This window comes from Corvus cornix, chromosome Z (genome assembly GCF_000738735.6).
Source record: "Corvus cornix cornix isolate S_Up_H32 chromosome Z, ASM73873v5, whole genome shotgun sequence".
Taxonomy (NCBI): Eukaryota; Metazoa; Chordata; class Aves; order Passeriformes; family Corvidae; genus Corvus; species Corvus cornix.
Window position 1 is genome coordinate 67246855 of NC_046357.1, and position 23479 is coordinate 67270333.

Consider the following 23479-nt stretch of genomic DNA (forward strand, 5'->3'; position numbering starts at 1 on the left):
TGCCCTTAGAAAGGATAATCAAGAATTCTCCAGTGTAAATAACTCGTATTTCCACTAGCTTCCATCTGAATGCTAACCAAATCCTATTACAAATACGAATAGTTACCTTTTAGTACAGTTCATCATTAACAAGCAGCAGCTGTTAATCTGTTTGCATATTCCTGTTATGTAAGTGAAATACCCAGCTTATCAAATGTACTACAGATTAACTGTTTTTAATTATGAAATACATGCATTTATATTAAGGCTTGATCAAAGAAACTGTCTATTAAATATACATATGGAACTGCTAAAAATTGTCAGAAATGTACCTACCTGTGGTCCTCATTAGTAGCAATTAGGCTAGAAACATTTCTTAGTATTCCTCCTCCACTTTCTATGATGGCTAAAGTGTTTGTTTGGCTCCGGTATGTCAGCGTGCCGACCAGAAATGCAAGAGCACCATCAACAGCACATATGTCAGCTTTGTTCCCAGTGCAGTGTGCTGACAAATTCCATAAGGCACTCAGAACGCTTTTCAGGGTGGATTCCTAGGAAAACAGCAACAGGAGAAGTTTTCAGCTATTGACCTGACGCTCTCAGAAACACATTAAGTTTGCTTCAGAGCTGTGTACATTCCAATTCTGCGCTCTGGGGTAGTAAGCTGGGTGCAGGGAGCAGTGCACACATATTTTGTTCACTTTGCTCCTTCCTTCAGCTATGGATTTGGTACTGCCTGCCCCAGAGGTTTCAGAAACACGTGCCACAATACTTGTTTGCTGCCACAATGATAGAAAGGGCTTGAAGACCAGTTGGCAGGAGACTCTGGAATGGAATATACTTCCATCTACACAACAAAGTGGTATCTCTAACTAACTGAAAAGAGCTTTAGTAAATGACAAAATTATAAGAAAGACTATTTCAACAGCACAGCTCATGAAACTGAAAACCAAAAGTGGTCAACCCTCATAAATAAAATTAGACCAATACTAGCTTTGGAGGTGTCATTGCTCCATTGTGGTCTGCTGCTATGTTAAATCAAACTCTTCTTCAAAGCAAGTTACCTGAACGCCATCAACTGTTTTACTAATTGCTGCTATCAAAAATGGTCAAACAATATTAGTGCTTTGTGTAAAATAAATGCAATCTCTCAAAAACTCAATTTCATCACTTATAGACGATACCTTCTTAACTTCTAATGCACATTCCATCAATGCTTTCACACTTCCAACTTCTCTTAGAGTCTTTTTACTGTTTACATCTGCTCGCCAGGACAAGTTCCTCAACACACTTGCAATGACCTGCAAAATGTGAAAGAAAAATAACACGTTTCAAGATAAGATACTTCTTTAGCAGGTTATCAGACTTTCCTCCTGGACTTATCAAATGCTATGAATAATTAACAGTGGTCATGTTCAGTTACTGAACTAAAATTTGCTAACACCTGCTTTTTGTTGTGTTAGACTGCTCTAACGTTTCAGCATCAAGTTGATCAAAGGTACTGGCTTTTGTGTGCTGGTACCTAAACCAGAGACCTGAAATCAGGTTCCCTGCTTCCCACAGCAGTAGAAAATTTGGTCAAAAAATATAGATTTTTCTCTACTCTCATGTCTGTTCTAGAGTTATGTCATCTCAGGGGAGAGATTAATATAATATTTTTCTCAGCTTCTCCACTTAGAAAATAGAACAATAATACTTGTCTGTCTGTCAGACGGTATGATTATTTTGGTATTTATAAAGCTCTTTAAAGTATTTTAAAAATACACTGTGCCTTTTATAAGCAGAATAGTTATGTCCAGAAGATGTCCTTGTACTTGGCAGCATTTAGACTGAGGTAGGTTGTCACTGTAGTGGGCAGTCATTACACATTAAACTCCATCCACTCACAAGCTGCTGTAAGCATGCATATCCCTCATGAAATGAATTTTAATAGAAAACTTTTAGCTGTGGATGTTCTCATGGTCACAGAAGTGCATAAACTTTTCACGTTACGTAGTGAATGCTCCCTTGCTCACAGCCACAGTGGAGCATGGAGATCCAGCGGCAGATGGAAGAGCCCAGGAACACCCTGCTCTGGCTGCTCCCAGGCCACCACAAGAGCCACCAGCCTGTCAGAGCCCACCTCAACACAGCCAGAGGAGCACAGGAGCCCAAAGGCAGGTGGGAACTGTGCCCTGTCCACGCTCTTCCCAGGACTCTCCCAGTGGACCCACTGCCCCGTGGCCCAGGTGTGACATTCAGGGGAGTCAAACGGAGCAGCTCTCTGCCCCTTTTGGACTGAGGCAGCTCAATCCACAACTCCTGGCCTGGAGATGTGGGACACTTTATGGGATCCAGGGGAAGAGCATTCTGGAATTGTAGAACACTTACTGCAGGATGGCAGGACCCAAAAGTTTCAAAGGCAGGAAAACAGATGGATCAAGGTCATCTTTCAGCACAGAGGACAGAAAGGCACAGTGACATCTGAACAGCTGACAGGCTTTTTCAATTGTGTGGATATGCCTTTTGAGTACAGACAGTCCCATATTCTTACTAAATCCGATTTATAACTTGTCCTGAGTGAAGGACTTCCTGCTGTGTGTCTGTGTGTGGTGTCTAGGTGCCAGTAGCTGGAGGCACCCCAGGGGTCAGAGGGCCCATGGGGCTGTGATTCCCTTTTCAAGAATACTCAATACCTGTCCTAAGACCACATCACAGAGCTTATCCAATAACCCCTATTGTAATTCTAATATTTTCCTCAATTGTAACTAGCAAGCTCTTCCTGTAAAGGAGAGAATATTTTGTAACCAGCATTTTAAGAGATAAGGTCAATTTTATTTGAAATTGTTCTTTTATCTCGTGATTCACTCAGACTGCAAAGGAAAACAGCGGTTTCCTTTCAAAGAGCTGTTCCACTTTGTATACAATAAGCATTAATTAAAGTTGACTATAATTTAATATTTAATAATTTTACACAAGTTCCAACAGTTCTGCTCTTGCAGTTCTGAGGATTACCCTAAGCACTTCCTAAAGACTTTACTTTCAGGCTGTTGCCCTTACACAGCAGGACCCATTAGAACAGACACTAATAGATCAGGGTCATTAAAATAAGATTAACAGCCCATGCATTATGATTAAAAAAAAAAAAAAACAAACCACAAAAAATTCCCAGAACATGACCCCAAAGATAAGAATATTTTACAAGAAGAATGTACTTCCTAATTAATGAAATGAGCACAAGAAAAATTTCACATCACAGTTAAGGCAGACAAGACAACAAAAGAAGCATTTAATGTCAAAAGAGCATTACCTGCTGTAAGTCTTCACTTTCAGATTTCAGCTGGGCTACAAGAGCTCTCATGCAGCCCTTCATGGAACATAATGTAGCCTGGTAGGAATCAAGAGAATAAAGAAAGTGAGCAGTACTAAACAGCAGGTTAGATGGCCGCTTCTGCACAATGTTTTGATGTTTTAAGCAAATCATATCTGAAGTTCAATAAAAACTTAATAAATATATTGTCTACAATAAACACTTGGTTTAAAACTACTAAAAAGTTCAGCATAGCTATCAGTTTCAATACATAAGTGGTAAAATTGTGCTAAATTTTTGTATTTTTTACAGCAGTTCTGGAACATTACTACTTCAGAAGCCTTCTTTGCTTTGCACCATATAAAAACCCCTGTGAGCTAGCAATGTGTTGTTACCTACTGCCTAGAACAAAACCCAAGTTCTCTGAAGCCTGTTATTTCCATCTGCTCCTGAAAAGTCTTCCCTCTGGAGCAGAAAGGTCTTTTCAGTATGGAGTTATTTTAAGATCCATAGGCTGGCTAACTTTGGGGCAAAAATCTATTGGAAGTTTCTAGCCTTTGAAAGAAATGTCCTTGTCAGAAGTAAGGGGAACCAATTTCCTCTTATAATGACTGAAGTAGTGCCCAGTTTGATCCCGATATGCTCCAAATATTTAAAAGCAAGCTCTAGCCTGAAGAGGTTTGAAAAATTTCATTAGACAGTAATTGTTAAATAACTGACAACTTCAGAAAATTTGACCCAATTCCAAATTTTAGTTGAACATTCTCAGAAACAATCAGTTGCTATATAATCACTAGCATGCCATACTAACATAGTTCTCATTAAAAAATCAGGCCAATAGATAAAATCCTTGCTTTCAGTGACAAAAATGATTTGAGAGCCAATACCATACTTGTATGATGCAAAATTCAGTTTGTGGTGCTCTCTGTCAGCAACAGGATGGAATGAGAGAGGTATTTGGAACTCCTGCCTTGAGTTCAAACTCAGAATCCTATCCTGGAGATTTTTATCACCTGTGTTGAGAGCTGTAATTCCAACAGCTATGAACTGAAATTACTGCAGGTTTACAGTTCTGCTCTCACCTTGTTTGCCACATCTCCGAAAGTCAGGTTTGTCAGAGCCATGCCAGCATACCTCCTTAGGGTAACACTATAGTGATCACTTGTGAGTCCATACATTTCACAATCCACTTGCAGCAGTTCAGCAATGGCCTGCAAACCTCCTTTAAAAAAAATATCCAAGTAAGAAAAAAAAGAATATCTGTACTCTAATATTTTATGGACAGGACATATACCAAGGAACAAACTCCATTTTTACATACAGAACAAACCTCAAATATCTGAAGACCACAATGCTCAGAAAGGCATATAAATTGTTAAAACTGCATGTGTGGAATTTACTGAGCATGGACAAAAAATTCAGGCTGTCAAACAGGAACCAATGCAGGATGAAAAAGCCCCACTAAAACACCAACCAAAACCTCTTATCCCAGGAAGTAGTCTCCATTTTAAGTCCAATACTTGTAAAATTGCAAATATTTCCATAATATTACTACCCTTGCAAAATTCACAATTCATGCCAGAAAAAACAGTAACTGACATAATAATTTATCCACTGGGAAATGGTGTGGTTAATTTCAACTGCTTTTATCGCTTAGGGGACAACAACTAGCACAAATGAACTGTTGTTAATAGTTTAAACTATTATTAAAAAAAGGCATATATGCAGTGACATGCACAAGGAGTGCCATGGTTTCTAGCAAGCTTCTCAGAGGAAGTCAGTGAAATACATCTGATCTTACCAAGCTCATTCATTGCATGTCTGTGTTCTTCATCAAATGAAAGTTTCATCAAAACACACACTGCAGGACAAATCTGATGATCCACTGGAGCAGGCACTGATCCAGAAACAGGTAACAATTAGTACCTCCCAGGTGATTTTGTCTAGATCATAAGTTTTCCAGAGCAAATCTAATCTTAAAAATAAATCAGCTGCAGTTTTGGTCAGGTTTGTATCTTCCTAGTTATCCATGAACATACAATTAGTTTACTATTACTAAAAAAAGTGTCTACTATAAATACATTTGATGCTTAAAAACAAATCAGGGGCAATCCTGAATGCATGTGTTGAGTAAGAAATATGACTTAGAGTACAAAAATATTACCATATTACTCTTAGACATTAATAATCTTTGTGAAACAATATGGTCCAATATTCTGGTGGGATTAAATAATACGCTGTTTCTTTGGGTGCTATATCCCTATGAATGGTTAATTAAACCCTTTGTTTCATAACCTAGAAGTTTTTAAATTCATACTTTTGTGAGCTAGGTTCTGGGTTATGCAGAAATGGTACCGATACAGCTTGTGCAGAGCCCACTCCTGCTGAACTGCACCAGGCACAAGGCAGTCCTGATTTCAGTCACACCATGGACATGGACCAACTGCCATGGACACCTACAGGCTGCACTCATGGGATGCTCTCAATTCAGAGAAGCAGCTAAGCAACCAAGAAGGTTAATCTATTTTTCTAACTGATTTTCCTGAGAAAAATCCTATTAATTTACATTTCTCATATACAACATTATAAATAACGGTTCATTTTCTATTGATAGATTGAGATTATTTAATTTGTGCTCTCTGCCCCTCTCCCAAATTGAATGTGCTATCTCCTGAACATCTGCATGAAAAGCAATTTGGGATTGTTTATCTGTAAAAATGTAAAACAGAATGAGTACACATTCAGTATTATTTTACAAATTACAAATATAAGCCACTAGAAGTACTATCTGGAAAGCACACCAAAGTCTAAGATTTAAATAAAAAGTTTGTAAGTAGGGTATAACATCTGTGACACATACTATTTCCTAACACTAGCTGAACTTAAAGAAGAAACCACACACACACACGTATGTATATAAGAAAACTTGCATACATTCAACAAGAAGTCAGATCGAAGTTGTACTTTCTGTAAATTCACTCTTTTTAATATATCCTCGAAACGTTTTTATATGGCTTGCAGAACCTACTTGGGTTTTTGTCTTGGTCCATGCCTTGTTCATGTGCTTCCTGCCATTCCCAACACGTTTCACAGTAAGCACGGATCTGCTCCAAGAGATGGAGCACACGGATTTCCCGTCTGCCTCGCTTATCATCGGGCTGGGAGTGAATGATGTTGTGCAGTGCTGCGCTGGCTCTGGCACGGGCCTCTTTACTACCACGGGAGTTTCCTAACAACACAGAGTCCTTATCGTTGCCATGTAAAAGCTGGATGAGGAGAGGAAGACATCCAGACTGACGCATGGCTATGCAGCTGTCCTGGGAGCTAGACATTGCTAGCAATGTTCTTGACATGTCATCTTTATCATGAGTACCAAGCATTGATAACAATGAATACACCATTTCCACCTGCAGGTCAAATGATTTTAAAAATACAGTTACGTTTTAAAAACACACATCAAATTGAAATGAAATTTGAATGGTACATATGAGCAAAGATCCTCCTCATTTCATGGCAAAAAAATTGTGCTATTTAAAAATAATTAAATACTATTACCCCATCAGCATTCATAATCTTAATAAATTTCACTTAGTGTTTAAATGGCGGTAAGTGGGGGGGTAGCTGTGTGTAACTGTATTAATCTACAAAACCAATAGCAAAGACTTTCAGATTTCCATTGTACAAAAAAATTAAACAAATGTATAATGAAAGTGTTTCACTTTGGGAAACCAAAATACCTTTAAAATTAAATCTGTCTTTAAAAAATTATATTCTGTGTGAATTAATTACACTTTATTTAAAGCTGTTCTTCAGTGAAAAACTATGCTATGTTGTATTAAATACAATTATTCTAAGACAAAGGGTAAGAATTATTACAGAAACTTTTAGTCTACATCGTGTTGAAAAAAATCTGACATCCATGTATTTTAAAGTTTTCCTTTAAAATACTTCAAATTAACTGATAATTTTTTGTTATGATGACTGGCTTCTATATGGACCAGATTATTCAGCTCAAATGCAAAACTAAAGAGTTAAATTAATACTTTTTCAAGTTTACAGGGATAAATACAGTAAAGCAAACAAATGCTTATTTAGTAGATATAAAGTACTGAGTGTTTGTCAAATTAACTCAAGCCACGAATACCCAACATTACACCCATTTAACTTGGAGTAACCAGATTTTTCACTAAAAATTGCAAATTTTGAGTGATTTCCTTGGCTTTTGTGTAATATTGTGGTTAATGCACTATTTGGTTTGTACTCTCACTCTTCAGTAACAGCTTTCAATCAAGAAATGCATTTGATTCTTCTAATCAACTTTTAGTAAAATAACAGGCTGTAGAGGATGATCTTAGATACTATATAAAAACTCCAAACTCCTAAAGCCAAGATAAACAGGAACATTCAAAGTCAAAGCACAATATAAAGAAACTATCAAAGGGAATTATAAAGTAGCAGCGTGTGTGTTTCTCTAGAATATAGTCATTAAGGAAGAAATAAGAATTTGGACCATTAGACAAAATTTCCTACTAATAATTAGATATTTGCACTGGTTACCCTACCAATGAATGATTTTATTTGGTGTCTTCAGTGACCACTGCAATGTGCCTGAAGATTAATTCACATACTGAGTTTAAAAAAAAAATGAACAGCAGCAGGCAAACTAAACAGCAAGTCTGGACTTCTCTAAACACTACAGGATTGCTGAGGCAATACAAATCTTAGAGTCTGTGAAACTGTATGATCACATGGCAAAACCCATTGAAATAGAAGCCACTTCTAGGACAGTCTAGCATCCCAGTTTGGAGATCCCGTCTTCCTGGTCTGGGAAACCCCAAATGCAGCATTTAAACAAACTACTTTGATTCTTAAAGGGGAGTGAATTTAATCTGCTTTATGCATATCTCTTTGCATGTATTTCAACTGGCAGCTATAATCCAGTGTCACTTGGATTTGGAAGGTAAAGGTTTTGCAGAGAATAAACCTGAAGAAGCCACCAAATCAGGCCTCCAAGTTGCAGCTCATGTATTATAGGAAAAACAAAAAAATCTATTTGTCTCTCTTGTTTACACACACTGCTCACAGACTCATCTCTTTCTGCACCTGTAAATGCACTCCTCCATTTAGAATTTCTACCATTTTCCCTTCTCAGGCATTAATATTAATAATTTCCTACCCCACAGCACATTCAGTTCAACCTGTGTCTTTGCCTGTATCCTTCCACACCCACTCCTGTTCCCTGCTTTCAGGGCTTCCCCACTGTTTTTAATTTTGGGGAGTTCTACAGTTTGTGGTGAAAACTGGCAGACAGACAAACAGCTGATGCCACCTCCATTTAGGAGGCGCACACAGTGTGGGACTGAAACGACAATATTGTAACACTGACTCAAGTCCTAAAATCATTGACACTACGCAAAATTAATAGGTCCAGCTTTCCAGAGGACTGTGCTCAGTACAGCACCCACAGCATCGATACTGCTGCCAATTTCAGAGGCAGTATGAGATCCAGTGGCTCATGAATTTGTCCTTTTCTTCCCCTCTCTTTTTATGCTACACATGTATTTTCAACTGCAGTCTTCTGTCTGCAGATACTATGAATGAAGGGCTTACATTATTTTCTTGTCTGTTTAATTTCTTGGCAACTGTCTGTTTTGTGGATTTGGATTCTGCAAAAGTATCGAAAAAGCACTCTTAAAAAGGTTAATTTTCATCACTGATTATAAAGCAAAATCACAAGGTTTTTAGATATTCCAGTAACTTCTAGGAATTGCTTGCTCCTTACTGTAACAACTCTTAACTCATTGTCAAGTTAAAAAAAAAAATTTTTCTCTGCATATATTTTCCAAGTTGAAAAAATATACAAAAATTTTAACTTCATAAAAATTACTCTGTATGGACAAGACTGTTCAGATAATATTAGTACTATTGGCAGAAACAATGAGGTTATTGTATTAGTAAAAATGTAGCATTAGCGACCTGTGGTTTGTAATCTTCGGTTACCTTGGTACCCAGATGACTTGTCAGTCTGCGAGGAACAGAATAGTTACTACCAGAGCTCATAACACTGGCTGTCTCGTGGTCCATTCGAGCAGCAGAACCCTACAGATTTAAACAACAACTCATATAAAAGAAAGTCAGAGGAAAAGAACAACACTGGCTAATTCAGTTTCAGCACTGGATGATGCAGTTGTGCTGATAGCAATGAACTGCCAACCTGTTTCTGTTAAGTCAAGCCCTGACACAACTGAGAGGTCACTGTTAAACCTGGTTTTATTAACCCTTTTTCCTGAGATTTAGTCTCAATAGAACTGTATTTTCAACTGAATGAAATTATAATTACTGTTTTCACCAAGAAGAAGTGGACTTCGCATCAAACCAATTAATAATAATGACAGAGTGAAAAAACCAGCCTCCACTTTTATAGATTTTGTACTGCATGGGAATAGGCCTGTACTTCTTCAGAATACAACCAAGTATGCAAGAAATCACCAGTAACAAGAGACTGATCTGGGCAATGAATAACCCTACTTGAATTTGTTAATTTCTAAAGCAAATTATGAGTGGTTGAGTAGTTTTTTATATATAGAAAACTATAAAATAATGCTGACACTACTTGATGTAATTTTCCTAAAATCAAGGTATGGTCCTACCTGTATTAGCAAGACTCAATTATTAGCCTTTTTTTCCTCTTTTAATTTATTTTGTGTATTTTTATTTTTCCTTCTTCTGCCATTTTTTATCCACTCATACTCTTTACTTTTTAAATTTGCTGTTTTCTTTCTATCTATGAAGTTTCCCTTACTATGTCATTCCCTTCCCATTTGCTTTGGGAAATTAAAAAACATATTTGTTTAAAGAACACTTTTAGTATCAGTTAAGTGTTTCTCTGAAGTAGTCACCAGTCTTTCTTTGATCCTCTAAAAAAGCTAAAATCTGTCAATGTAATTATTAGCTTAATTTGCAAAATGTTTTCAAACTATCTGGATCAATGAATATATTTTTTTTTCAATAAAAATAGGTAACACACTGAAGAAAACTCCATGAAAGACACTTTGAAATAATGTTTATGTTTCTTCTAAGTGCACCACAAAGAAAGAAGAATTTTGCAGTTCATGCAGTTCAACACCTTAAATGTGAAGTTAAAAGAGACTTGTAAGTACAAGGTAGGAGTAACTTAATGAAGCGTTTGTATAGACAGAAAAGAATCTAGTTATACTAGAATATTTAAACACATAGACATTATTATACTCATTCCACTCTTGCATTTGAATCCAGAAAATGTGATACATGTTCCAGAAGAAGTATTTTATGATGCAAGAGTATAACTGGAATGATTTATATTAGCACCATTTATTCCAATGTATATTTCCTATGTAAACAAGCCCTTATTTTCTCTGTTGACTACAGGGGAAAAAATCAAAATCTGAAAGCTTAGGAAGAAAATCACACTACATTTCCTCCATTATTCACTGAAATAATGTTCAGTGCTAGGAATATGGGGATGAATTCCCAGATTTTTACACTGCAATCCCTTCATATTTCCTTAACCTCAAACTACATTCTGAGGATTACAGGTTCCACATAATGTACGTACCAAAATGCTCCATTATTAAGCTCAGTATGATTGTTTCATCCAAGAAGGTAAACATGACATAAGTTTGGGGCACTACTAAGATTCACCATGGTGTAAACAGAAATAGCAAAATTTTTCTGTTGTTTCTCTTAAACTGTATCAACCTCAATTCAGGTAACCAAATCCTTCAGAGCCATCACATGGCTGTGCTACCTGGGGGGACACCAGGATGCTCAACTGCAGTGTAACTACATTTCTCACTGTATGGTAAAGACTAATGCCAAGGAACTCATGTCAGGTGACTACCCATTCATCCAAGAAAACAGGAAATGACAAGGAAATGCTACGCAGACCCTTCCTGCATAGAACCCCCTCCTTCAAAATCTTTTCCTGTCTCGTTCATCTGGTTTCCTTCTTTTATACTTTATTGTCTTTCACTCACTGTTTTACCCTGCTATTTACCCTGCCAGCTGAGTACTTTTCCCTGTTTTATGACATATTTTCTTAACAAGATGGGAAATCTCAACAGTTCCTTTACAGAACTTGCAAAACAAAGCTATGAACAAAGTTTTATTTCAGTGGGAGAACAGAGTGCAATGGAAAAGAAAAGACATCTGAAAGACGGTGCTGAAAAGGACATACTTGAATAGTGAAAAATCCTGGGTTCAATTGGCAGTGTTTCAATTAACACTGACTACAGAAACAATTAGAACCAAATAATTTGGTGAAAACTTTTTTTCTTGTACTCCACTGAATGGTGACTACTCTAAGTATACTGAGCTGGTTTATCAGAAATAAGCATTATGCCCAATCCATTAAACCTTCTCCGTCTGGACTTGCACTAAAAGCAAATAATCCCCAGATGGCTGTTTTAGCACAGATACAGTGCCCTGGCTCTATTCCCCACCAGGAGGAAGGAATATCCATGTTTTATACATTTTTACAAGGCAAAGGTCACAATGGCACAAATCCTCAATGTTAAGGCCCCAACTGAAGTATGAATGGATCTTTCATTTGCTTAAGTCTGCCAAGACATGACAATCCCTTCTTCCTTCCTTCCTCCTCTGTAAAATACATTGTCCAAGAAAAACTCCTAATTCATACTCCAAAGATGGATGACATAGCAACAATGCATCAATTATTTAAATACATTATGGTTTCAGCCACAAAGCAGCACTGAACTGTTTTCTTCCCAAACAATAAAGCTGTCATAAGAATTAGAGTCAGAACCTCAGTAAGATATGGATGATAGAATTTAATTCCAAATGGTGATCAAATGTATTTCAAAAGCAAAATGATGGGCTGTGCTTAATGTTTAATCTAGTGAAATATTCCAGCCAAACCACAATTCTTTCTGGTAAATCTTCTACAAGACACTTTAGGAAATATTTAAATAATTCTACTTCCCTGGAGTAGCAAAAATATCCTATATATGAATTCAGCTATTAAATCTGTAGTGTGAAGTTCTAAGAACCCAAATTACTAGTGGGAATGTCTCAGCTACAGTTGGAAACCATGAAGAGAATATAATCAGTAAAAAAAAAATATTTTTAGCCGAAGAGAGAAGTCATAAATATTGACAAATACTGGTTTTAAAAGACAAGTACAGAATTTAATGTATATAAATATTCAAACAAATGTATCAAAATATTCCACTAACGTATTTCACTAATAAAAGGAGGAACAGCAATGAAAGATTTTTAGAAGCATTTAAATAACCCTTCAGCCAACTTTCAAGAGATTACCTCTTTGATACTTCAGTTTCAAAGCTTTAGATAATACAATATTAAAGAAACATTAATGATAAACCTGTAAGTTGGTTCTCTTCTTTTTTTAAAAATCACTGATATCTCAGTGGTAATTTCTAAAATGAAAATTTGAACAATTTCCCATAATTTAGTAACACTTCTTATATTACAATTCACCTACAACAAAAGATGTTTTCTGTAGTCATTCTTGCTATCTCCTTCACACCATTAGGCTCATTAATCATTTAAACAAAAGAAAAATCCTCCCTGCATTATTGAGTATTTCTACTTCCCTTTATTAAAACACTTCCTTCCAGTAAATACAAGAAATTTCCCAGACAGAGATGGAAAGAAGAAAAACGTACTTTTTTTTAAATGAGATACTTTTTTTTAAATGAGTAGGCATGCAAACACAGTAAGGTAAATACCAACATGTAAGCATCATATGTCTCAAATGTTTAATTATATTAAAACAAGCAAAATACTCTATTTACCTGACCAGTATTGCTGGTTGCCACGCTGATTTCTGCTGCTCCTTGACCTTCATTCTGCCTCTCTGTATCATGGGAACCTGCCTCATGCTTGCTTTGAGGTACTCTCTGTTAATACAAGAATTTATGAAATTACAAAGAGAAATGAGGTACAATTTACCATTCAAAGCTTTCTCAGCTGTGAGTGCATCAATACTGCATCCTCAGGAAGCCACTGAGCAGCACTTTGCATTTCATAACCCCGAGCCTCAAAAATTAAGAGCCAAGACCGAGCGTCTTCAAAAAACTGTGAGATGAAAGCGAAGAATTTCCTCTGAGGATTACAGCCCTGCAAGACAAAGGATCTGCTGTGACACACAGCAGCACCATTTTCCACCAGCTGTGCTCACATCCCTATCAGAAATGTAACAGAATTGGAGCAAACAACTGTCTGCTCTGCTCGGCCACGTGATCCCTGCTTTTACTGGAGACCACGGTCAGTGCTGTTCAATTAAGCCTCACATTCAAAGATGAATAATTTCTGCTTGAACAGAAGGATATCTGTATTATAAGAATCCTTCTAAGTGTCAAGGACAAACAGTGCAGGAATTGCCACTTTGACAGAAAAGAAATTTATATAGCCTGATACTGATCCATCTAGTATTTTGTCAAAATAAATTTAACTGATGCGGCAAGCTGGTACAGACAGGTTTCAGTTCCTTTAGGAAAACAGACTTTTATACATCTACACAAAAATTAAATTGGTCTCCCTGCCGCTGATAGGCATTTAAATGAGCAGTTAGGAAATATGTCAAGTATCAATCGTCATCTATTAATGTGTTTAAAACATTTCAGATTTTCAGAAAGACATGAATAATCCATGGAAATGGCTGAAGTCTGGAGTTAAAAGCAAGACTATTTTTTAAGCATTGTTTTTGTTGCCAGGCTTCATTACACAGACTGAGAGGCTACTACCTAACAGACAACACAATTTCAATTAATTTGTTTAGCCACATGCGGTATATGTCATGCAGTTTCTGTGTGGCTCTGCAGTGTTCTTGAGCAGCAGAGCCTATGACAGCACAGTCTGCCTCATCTTGTTTTAAGGATATTTATCTCTGACTTTTAGCAATACCTCTCTTCAATGCACACCCTGAAACATCTTTAGTTACTCTCAGTGATCAAATTCATACAGTATCATTGGCATAAATAACTGTTTTGTTCATCTAAGACAGAAGAGTCTCACTTAACATTGAGCAGAATTTCAGAAATCAGTAATCAACCATAATACATGTGAAGTGGTAATTTAGGGATAAATTTAAAAGTAAAACCTGTAGCTTAAGTAAAGGAATAAGGTATGTAAAAAACGCAGGCATATTACACCGACTAATAATACGAGAAAATTGGAAACAACTACAGGTAACAAATTTCTTGATATGTTCACTTACAGAAAAGGAGTAAACCACAAAGCAAATCTCAAAGTATTTTAGGACACACAGTGTTACTATTCTTTTAAATCTGATCTGTAATTTTTCACCATCTCTGTCACTGTGTATGAAATGAAACTGCTATTGATGTTCTTACAGTAACTAAAGAAACTCTGGTCCCCAGTACAAGAGTGGTGCACCCAGTCAAGATCAGGCCTTGCTCTACATGAGGTGAACACAGTATAATGCTGAATCCCTGTCTCACAATACCTTCAGTCTTGAAAAAAGTATAACTATGAGTTTGATAAAATCTACATGTAAGCCTCCAGTGCAACTCAAGATAGAATTTTCCAGTCATTAAATGACTTTTTGAACCGCACGAAGAAAGCAGTACTGAACATGCCTAGAGGTAAAAATCTGAATGGTTCATTAGCAGAGCTCTGACCCACTGGGTCACCTGAGAGGGAGTAATACTTCTCTTCCAAGAACACTCCTGGGATTGGGGCAGGGTGGTGACGATGGTGTGTTGGTATTAAATAGCTCTGCTGCATCCAGAGCACAGACACAGAGATATTTCATTCCCTCACAAGAGAAGTTTCTGCTCTCCTTTAACACTCTCTGCTCATGTTAACATAGATTTGTTTGCTACATGCTATTTATGAATGAAGTGCCTTCCCATTTCCCCTAAGCACTCTCAAGAATATGCCAATACAAAAAGTAGTCAACGCATGAATTAATTTGCAAGGCAGTTTTTAACAGTTACTGGCAGGGTTTATCTAATTTGAAATGCAGAATGTGCTCTCAATGTGCAAACTTGTTACTGTCACATGAGTTATCAGCTGCACTTGAACATCAAATCTGTGAGTTCTCAGTGAAGACTTCCTACCCCTTCAGCCACTGAAGTAATTTGAAGTGAGCTGTTCTCTTCAATCAGACTGGCACAAAGGAGTTAATAACAACACAGGGCAGCAGATACCAGGTAATTAGTTGAAAACTGAGTATTTATATAAATACTTATTATACATATACATTATTAATTTAAACACATCTATGTATTATATATGAAAATAGCATGTATCCATACATGGATAATGTAAATTTATTTTTTTATAGATACAGTGTTACTGTAAATAAATATTCCTCTGACAGATTGCAGATTAATGGTTGGAAAGGCAATATAACCACTGGAAGTATGTCCCCTCTTCATGGTACCTTTCAACACTGAACACAGGACCTGTGGAAGAAAATACAGAATCTACCAACCACATCATTAAAGAACAAGAGCATGTGAACAGCAGCAGGCTCTGTAAGCCCTACATGAGGCACAGCTTCCAGAGAATGGCACCCAGGTTCCCTGGGTTAAACTGCACCACCTGTTTTGAGGCATGACTTTTGAGGAGGTGTAAGCTGGGTTTGTAGCCGCTGTCATTGCTGAATTCTGGCATCAGACCATAAAAGTCAGTTTGACAGAGTTCACTTGTTTGCTCTTGCAGCAAAACGGTGGGAGATGGCATGTGCTGATTACAGGGACGTGGAGCTCCTATTGCATTTGCCACAATTTTCTAAGTGCTTCTGAAGTCAACAATAACTATCATTACCAATTAATTTCCATGTATTTATCAGTAGAAAATTATAAACTCTAGCTAGCATAGTAGACCTTGACTATTTCTGCTAAGAAAGCCAATTACAGATAATTTTACCTAATATTTTGTCAACCTGAGTTGCCAAAGCAGACACTTATATATTCATTAGAAATTGCCATTACGTCATATTAAACACAATATACATACATGTATAAGTAAGATATAGATAAGAAAATGGAAAATGCAACAAATGAAATTAAGAAACTGCAAGAAATAATTTTGCTACAGTTGATTCAAAGACAGAAGAAAGTCTGGTGAGTCAAATCCTTGAAAATGCTCCTGTCCATCATAGTTTAAAACCTGCTGAGCACAATCTCAGGAAGAAAAATATCCTTTACATTTTATGTACAGCAACACTGCCTAACGGAAGTACTTCACATATACAACAGCCAAAAGTTCTTTCTGGACAGCTCTAATCCTACAGCAGATGAAGATACCACCACCTGCAGGTAAATGACTCCAAATTTTTCTAGAATCATTCACAAGACTTAGCAATTTGCCAAACTTTAAAAGTGTGATAAAACGTATGTCAGAATTTTCTCTGCTCATTGATTTCCAAAAGCTGATTTTATGTTGTAGCGTTATATTTGGTCTTATTCTTCAAGACCTATTGCACTTGGATTCCACAGTGACTGGCATCACCACAGGGCCTACTGTATCAGTAGACAAGCTGTGTTATTCATTATTGTTGTTACGAGATCTTTATAACATAAGGAGCACATTCAATTTGGGTATTGGCACTGAAAAAGGGGAAATAAACTCTTTAACCTATTTCCCAGGTTAGAAAGCCAACCTTTCTTTATTAGCAGCGCTGGATGCATGGGGAATTCTCCCTGAAGCATGCTCAGTAACAGACTAACAGACCGGGTTATATTCCTGAAACTAATACATATTCATCACATTGCCTGAATACATGCATATATGCTAATTATCCCCATGCATTTATCTGGATACGGTTCAGATCTTCTGATGAATCTTTTCTCCTTCAGTGTATCTCAAATATGGTCAGGTCATAATGTACTTCTCTTATCATTCTTTGTTGTCACACCCAATCCTTGTTCTCAACTAAGATATCAGCTAGTACATATTACTTACTGATATAAGTAAATAAGGAAGCATTAGTTGGAACACAACTTATTAGTCACAGATGTAGGGAGTTAACACAAGGCCACGCTAATCTTTGGCATTTCTGCTAAGCACTGTATGGTACAAAACTAACCATTAACCACAAATATAGGGATCAAACACTATTGTGCTAAGGTTAAAAGAATTTTCCAGCATTTTCCCACTGCCACATAGACTTCTTGAAGAAATATACTTGTTCAGTAACAGTATCAGGCATAGGATAAAAATATAAAAAATGTCTCATGTTTGTATTTTTCAGTTATATGGACTTTGCAGTGTGACTGCACCACCAGACAATTTCAGAATTAGATCTAGCTGTTCTCTGTAGGAGATGGTCATCACCTGGAAATGATTAAAACACACTACAAAGTATTAGGGTGTGTGTAGTGACTGCCTCCTTTACCACCATCAGCACCCTGGTAACTGTCCTAAAACATGTAACTACGCAACCAGATACTGAAACACTTTCCAGATAAAACACACCATACCAAAATTTCAATATATTGGAACTTCAGTGTATGAGGCAGCCAAATAATTTGGTGACAGGAGTGAAAAACTAAGACAAAACCTTTTTTCTATAGTTGCATCTCAATGCTGATTGAGAAGTAAGTTCAAAATACTGGGGTTTTTTTCCTACCAGAGTAAAAGATAAACACTCTGGGGACAGGATCTATCTGGCTACACAGGGCAAAAACATCCGTTGAGAGGCTGGTCAACCAGGTAAGGAGAACTTTACACCAGAAATGACAGGGACAGAGGGGTAGGGCTGGCAAGGCAGGAGCCCTGGCTGGTGGGAACACAAGGGCAATGCACACCGAGATAAGAGGAATGTCCTTGAGCACAGGCACGCAAGGAAGAACAAGGAGAATCTTGCTGGGAAAGCTCCCAAGCCTGTGCTGGGCCATGGGCGCAGCTGGGTGTCTCTGTCTGGCATGTCCCTGCACTGCTGCTTGGGGAGCAAACAGGAGGATGAGTGCAGGGATGCGGACTGAAAATTGCTGGACTAGCTGGGAATCAGAGGGCTGCAATCTGTAGCACAAAGTACAGCTGGAGGCAAGCCAGAGTTAATACTGAGACCAATACTGTTCAGCACCTGCATGCTGGGACACAGTGCACCCTCCCTGAGTTAGAGAAGCTGATACAAGCTCAGCTCAGCTGCCTTCCACAGGACCTGGACAGGTGGGAGGAACGGGCTGAGGGGAAGCTCATGCTGCTCAAGAAAGGGAGTGCAAAGTCTTAGCCTGTGAGGGAACAACCCCAGGCACCAGCACAGGCTGTGCAGCTGGGAAGCACCTGGAGGTCCTGGTGGGCCTTCCTTTTAAAGGCCCTTGTGGCAAAAAGTCCAACACTATACTGTGCTGCAGTGAGGGGTGTATTGGCAGCAGGGCCACGGAGGTAACCCTTCGTCTCTACTCAGCACCCAAAGTCCTGTTCAGGCCTCCCCAGCATAGTACAGCTGCATTTACAATGGATTCACTGAAACAAGTCCTGTACAGGCTACAGCAGTCCTTAAGGGTCCTGAGTATCTCTCACACACAGAGAGGCTGAGAGAACTGCGACTGTTCAGCTGGAGAAGGAGAAGGCTCAGGGAGATCTTGTCACTATCTATAAACACCTGGACTGACTCATGTCAATAGATCAGGCAACTTTAATTTCACATGCTATTGTCTGCATCACTTAAAAAAATTTATTTTCCCCCAAATCCTGGAACTATGAAACCAGCATTTTACAAAATGGAAAAATATATATCCTTTATCGTTTAGTGATCCAAATGATGCTCTGAGCTTTTCCTGTAGTTATTTTGGGTGAAGACAAGTCATAAAATATTCATGTCAAACACACAATTTAATTTACCAGTACAAGAAATGGAGTTGACATTCTATGTGAATTTTCCACTACAAGAGCAGTTCCTGCTAATGGCAATTACTGCTATGGACTTTGTAATTTACAGGAAGCATCCTGCATTTCTTAATATAGAACCCTGTACTTAAACACTAAAAATATATTAGGCTTTTATAATGAAGTCTGACAGAAGCTCTACTCATGCTTGTTTTACATCTTGTCTCTTTCAAAAGACAAGCAAACCATGAAGGTGCTTATCAGAGATTCATTAGAAAGGCATATACAACCGATTGTTTTAATTATTTGTAAAACCAAGACTCAGCCTTTATAAGCACATTGCACATTGAAATTTTTACTGAAATTTCAAGCTAAACTTTTAACTGATACATGATTATTGATTAAGCTCCACAGTAGTATGAAGACTAATCCAAGCATTCCACCCTCAGTTCATTGGAAAGAGAGCAAGTAACAGTCTAAGAATATTGACTACCTGATTAATTGTGACATCAACAGCTGATGGGAATAATCCTGCCTACCACTTTATTGCAAAAATTTGGGATTTTAGAGAAAATATACATACCACAATAAAAAAGGCAAGTCATTGCTCACTAACCTCTGCTTCAGCTGCTTGTGATTGCAGGAGCTGTCGTATACGAAGAATGTCCTTTTCTATTTGCTGAATTCTGGCCACCCTTGCCTGAAATGAATGGATTTTCACGTTTGATTTTGTTCAGAAACTCCTTTTACTTACTGTATAGAGTGACAGTATGAAGAGTTCTTGGCAAATACTGCTGACTACAAAACAAACCTACTTCAGTAGGTGCATGCAGCAGGTACTACATGCAGTAATTCAAGTGTTCTTCATAATGAAAGGAATGACTGCAAGCATTCAAAACATAAGTGAGTAGCTGGGATTTTAATAACACTGATACTCATTTGGATGTAATAGGTCATCACATGGCACACATTTAGGTATAACAAAATGCTCCCCTTAACTTGCACAATATTCCTGCATCTGAAACTGACATTTTATGCAGATCTTTAGCAAATTATTTCACTTTAATCTCAAATATCAGAATTTTACATGCCTTACAGAGATCTGAGAGATATTTTTATTTGCAGAGTGTCTTGTAGGTATGAGACCCTGACAGATTTCTATTGTATTCAATTGCTATATTGATTTGGGAGTTTTGCTTATGCCTAACCTCTGAAATTTTCTGCCCCTACAAATCTCAAAGAATTTAACAGGTTACCTATTTAAAAAAAAAAAAAATCTACATACTGCTTCTTTGGTTTATCTGGGATTTTACAGACATCTCTGAATCAGTCTTTTACAGGCATATTGCTACTCATTTCCCACTGCAACCATTCTGTGGTTAGAAAATGGAATGTTAAGAGACTCCAAATGTAACAGGATACACGTACTCCGCAAATTGTACAGTGAAGCACAGGATGCATTATGAGTCTGTGAAACAGTAAGTGCATGATCTTGATAATTTAATAAATTGACATTATTTGACTTTAAATGTGGGCAGAACACCAAACTGATTAAACAGGTTTTTTGGGGTTTTTTTGTGCCATGAATAGATTAATAAAATGGACATACTGAAAAAAATTCTGATGCTTTTACTTGATTAATTTACTTGATTACTTGATGTTTTCTAGTGCTATACTAGAAAAGCAATCTAGTGGACACTGCAAGGATCAGCATTATAACCAACCTTATTTGACATGTTTATAAACTGAAAATGGAAGTAAGATGAACTTTTAAAAGGTGCTAATACCAAAAGATGCACATGCAATTGAGAAACAATGCTGTCTAGAAAATTCGGAAATACAAAAGAAAATGTAACCACAAATACAATTAATTACTGAAACACACCAGAAGCAGCTGTGGAAAATGTACCACAGCATCAACATTTAGTAGAGCTGGAAGCTACAACATTAAGCTATAAATTTGATTTGATTTTGTAAAGCAAATTATTGGAAACACATAAAAGCTTCAGCATAGAGGCAAACAGATAATTCATCCCACCCTTTGCTCCTGGTTCAAGAAATTTTTAAGTATTAGAAATTTAATAAAAAATATTTCTGGGAATATCTATGCATTGGTGACATGATGCGTGACAGAGAAAATATGTCTCTCATTGTCCTTAAGAATTACTTGAATTTTATATAATTATAGAATAGTCTGGGTTGAAAGGGATCTTGGAAGGTCATCTATTCCAAACTCCCTGCCAAGGGCAGGGACATCTTTGAGTAAATCAGGTTGCTGAAAGCCCTGTCTGACCTTGAATGTTTCCAGGGATGGGGCCCCTGCTGCCTCTTGGCAACCTCTTCCAGTGTTTCATCACTCTCATTGCAGAACATTTCTTTCTTGTACCTAATCTGAATCAACTCTCCATAAATTTAAAGCCATTACCTCTTCTCCTATCACTATTCCCTGCTAAAAAAGTTTCTTATAGGTTCCCTTGAAGTACTCAAAAGACACGTCTCCCCAAAATTTTCCATAAATTGTGTTTCTTTCTGTGTAACCAGCAATTTACCCAATACAGGGCATCAACAAAATCCAAGTATCTTTATAAACACACCTAGACATTGCAAAAAATTTTTTGTGCAGATGAAAACAATTAAATACTGCATGACTTGCCAAGTATTACTGAGTCCTCCAAAGGGACAGGAATTCTATCCACCCTTTCCAATTTCAGTCCAGAGATTTAAACATCAGACCATTCTTCTAACTAATTTTTTTTCTATTACAGGGAAACTGGGGAGTTCTACTAATCGGGAGTGTATTTTGTGCCAAACACTGTAGAAGCAGAAAAAAAGAACACATCTCTTGCCACAAGTAGAGCCTAATGGCAAATGGGCAGAAGTCTGAGAAACACAATGGAACAAGCACTAGGAATGTTTTTAACTTTAGAACCTATTTAAGAAATATCACCTTTGATTTCTATTTGTTCATACTACATGCCCACTTATTGTTATATTTACTTGTAATTTTTGTTAACATAAAATAGCTCTATAAAGTAACTTTACATTTGAAGTTACACATTATTTGGCTTTCACTGCCCCAGTGAGGCATCTAACAAAACAAAAATAAAATTCCTCCACATTCATAGTGACAGAAAAATAATCACTATATAGAAAGTAAAAACAGGAATAACATTTTGTTTTAAAATGCTGTCTGGCTTTTTTGTTTGGTTGGGGTTTTTTCCAAAATAAACATATATAATGGACAAATTTATTAATGGCTTGGTCTACATACAAGACCACTGTATAAATATAACAGTGCTGCAATGTTTATCTGTCTAAGACTCCAGAATCTAAATTTTCTTGTATCTTTTGTCGTCTGCTATTTTAGCAAACTCTTAAGAGATCTTGGGATAAATTCTTGTAAGAATGGTAATTTCATGTAAGATTTTAAGGAACTCTTGACCTTAAAATTTAGATCCTTTTTGTTCTGACATGAAGGAAAAAAAAATTCTATGTGAACATGAATTCAGTCTCAGAATTGAAGTTTTTTTAATGTATCTTACAGAAATTACGTTTGCTTTTACTTACTACTAAGTATATTGGCTACAACCTTTGAACAGTGAGAATAAAACATGGCCAAGAGTGTTTTGCTTTTTTTCAAGTAAGCACTTCTGTGTGAAATTATCAGCTTCAGAGAATAGTACAAGTTAGTGCAAATCATTAAACAAGCTGAAATAAATTGCCAACAGGCTTCTTATACATCTTTCTGAACAACTGCTGGGCACGTGCTTGTGAACAATCTTCATAGAAGACAGCTACAGTGAGCTGCTCTGAGTTAAATTGCTTCAGAAGGAAACAAAGCCCAATTATGCCAGACAAAAAATGGGAGAAAGCCATTATTTTCAAGGTCCACAAGAAAGGGCAACTACAGAAAAGTGCAATGTCTACTTGGGCAACTGCAGGTTACCAGCTCTCTAACAGAATAATCTTTGGGACTCTTAATTCAGAGATGTCTGCAATGCTGGCCTTTATGTAGCTGAAATGTTCTTTCCCTTCAGCCTCCATTTTGCATAGTACTGTGTATTCCAATCAGTTTGGGTGGAAGGAAAATACTGAGCAGAAAGAAAGTGGAAAAACTACCAAGTTGAATATCCCTGCCAAATACAAATGTTTTGTTTTGCATTTAAACATCACAGTGAAGTAACACAGAAATTGCTCTTATGTATTTGTACACCAATGAGCTTCTACACATTTTTGGCACTGGTCCTTGGCAGAATGAAACCAAGGGGAATTACCAGTTAAATTCACAAGAAGCACATGCAGAAGTAGTTGTTTTGTATTCAATAATCTTCATATAATCACAATAGGCACTGTAATTCCTGCAAGCATGTAAGTGTTACACAGATA

The 23479-nt window shown here is 37.1% G+C and overlaps 1 protein-coding gene across 7 annotated transcripts in view; it reads right to left on the minus strand.

Annotated features, from left to right (window-relative positions):
* APC (APC regulator of WNT signaling pathway) overlaps positions 1–23479 on the minus strand; it is a 95713-nt gene that overhangs the window by 12815 nt on the left and 59419 nt on the right. For 4 of the 7 annotated variants that reach the window (XM_010391370.4, XM_019281050.3, XM_019281051.3 and 1 more), the window contains 9 exons: positions 19710–19793; positions 13084–13188; positions 9245–9367; positions 6297–6675; positions 5070–5165; positions 4351–4490; positions 3269–3346; positions 1164–1280; positions 316–530 (listed from right to left, as the gene is read on the minus strand). In XM_010391370.4, coding sequence (XP_010389672.3) covers positions 316–530; positions 1164–1280; positions 3269–3346; positions 4351–4490; positions 5070–5165; positions 6297–6675; positions 9245–9367; positions 13084–13188; positions 19710–19793 — 1337 coding nt within the window. The remainder of the gene's footprint in view (positions 1–315; positions 531–1163; positions 1281–3268; positions 3347–4350; positions 4491–5069; positions 5166–6296; positions 6676–9244; positions 9368–13083; positions 13189–19709; positions 19794–23479) is intronic. The other 3 variants (XM_039567183.1, XM_039567185.1, XM_039567184.1) reach the window with 3 other exon arrangements.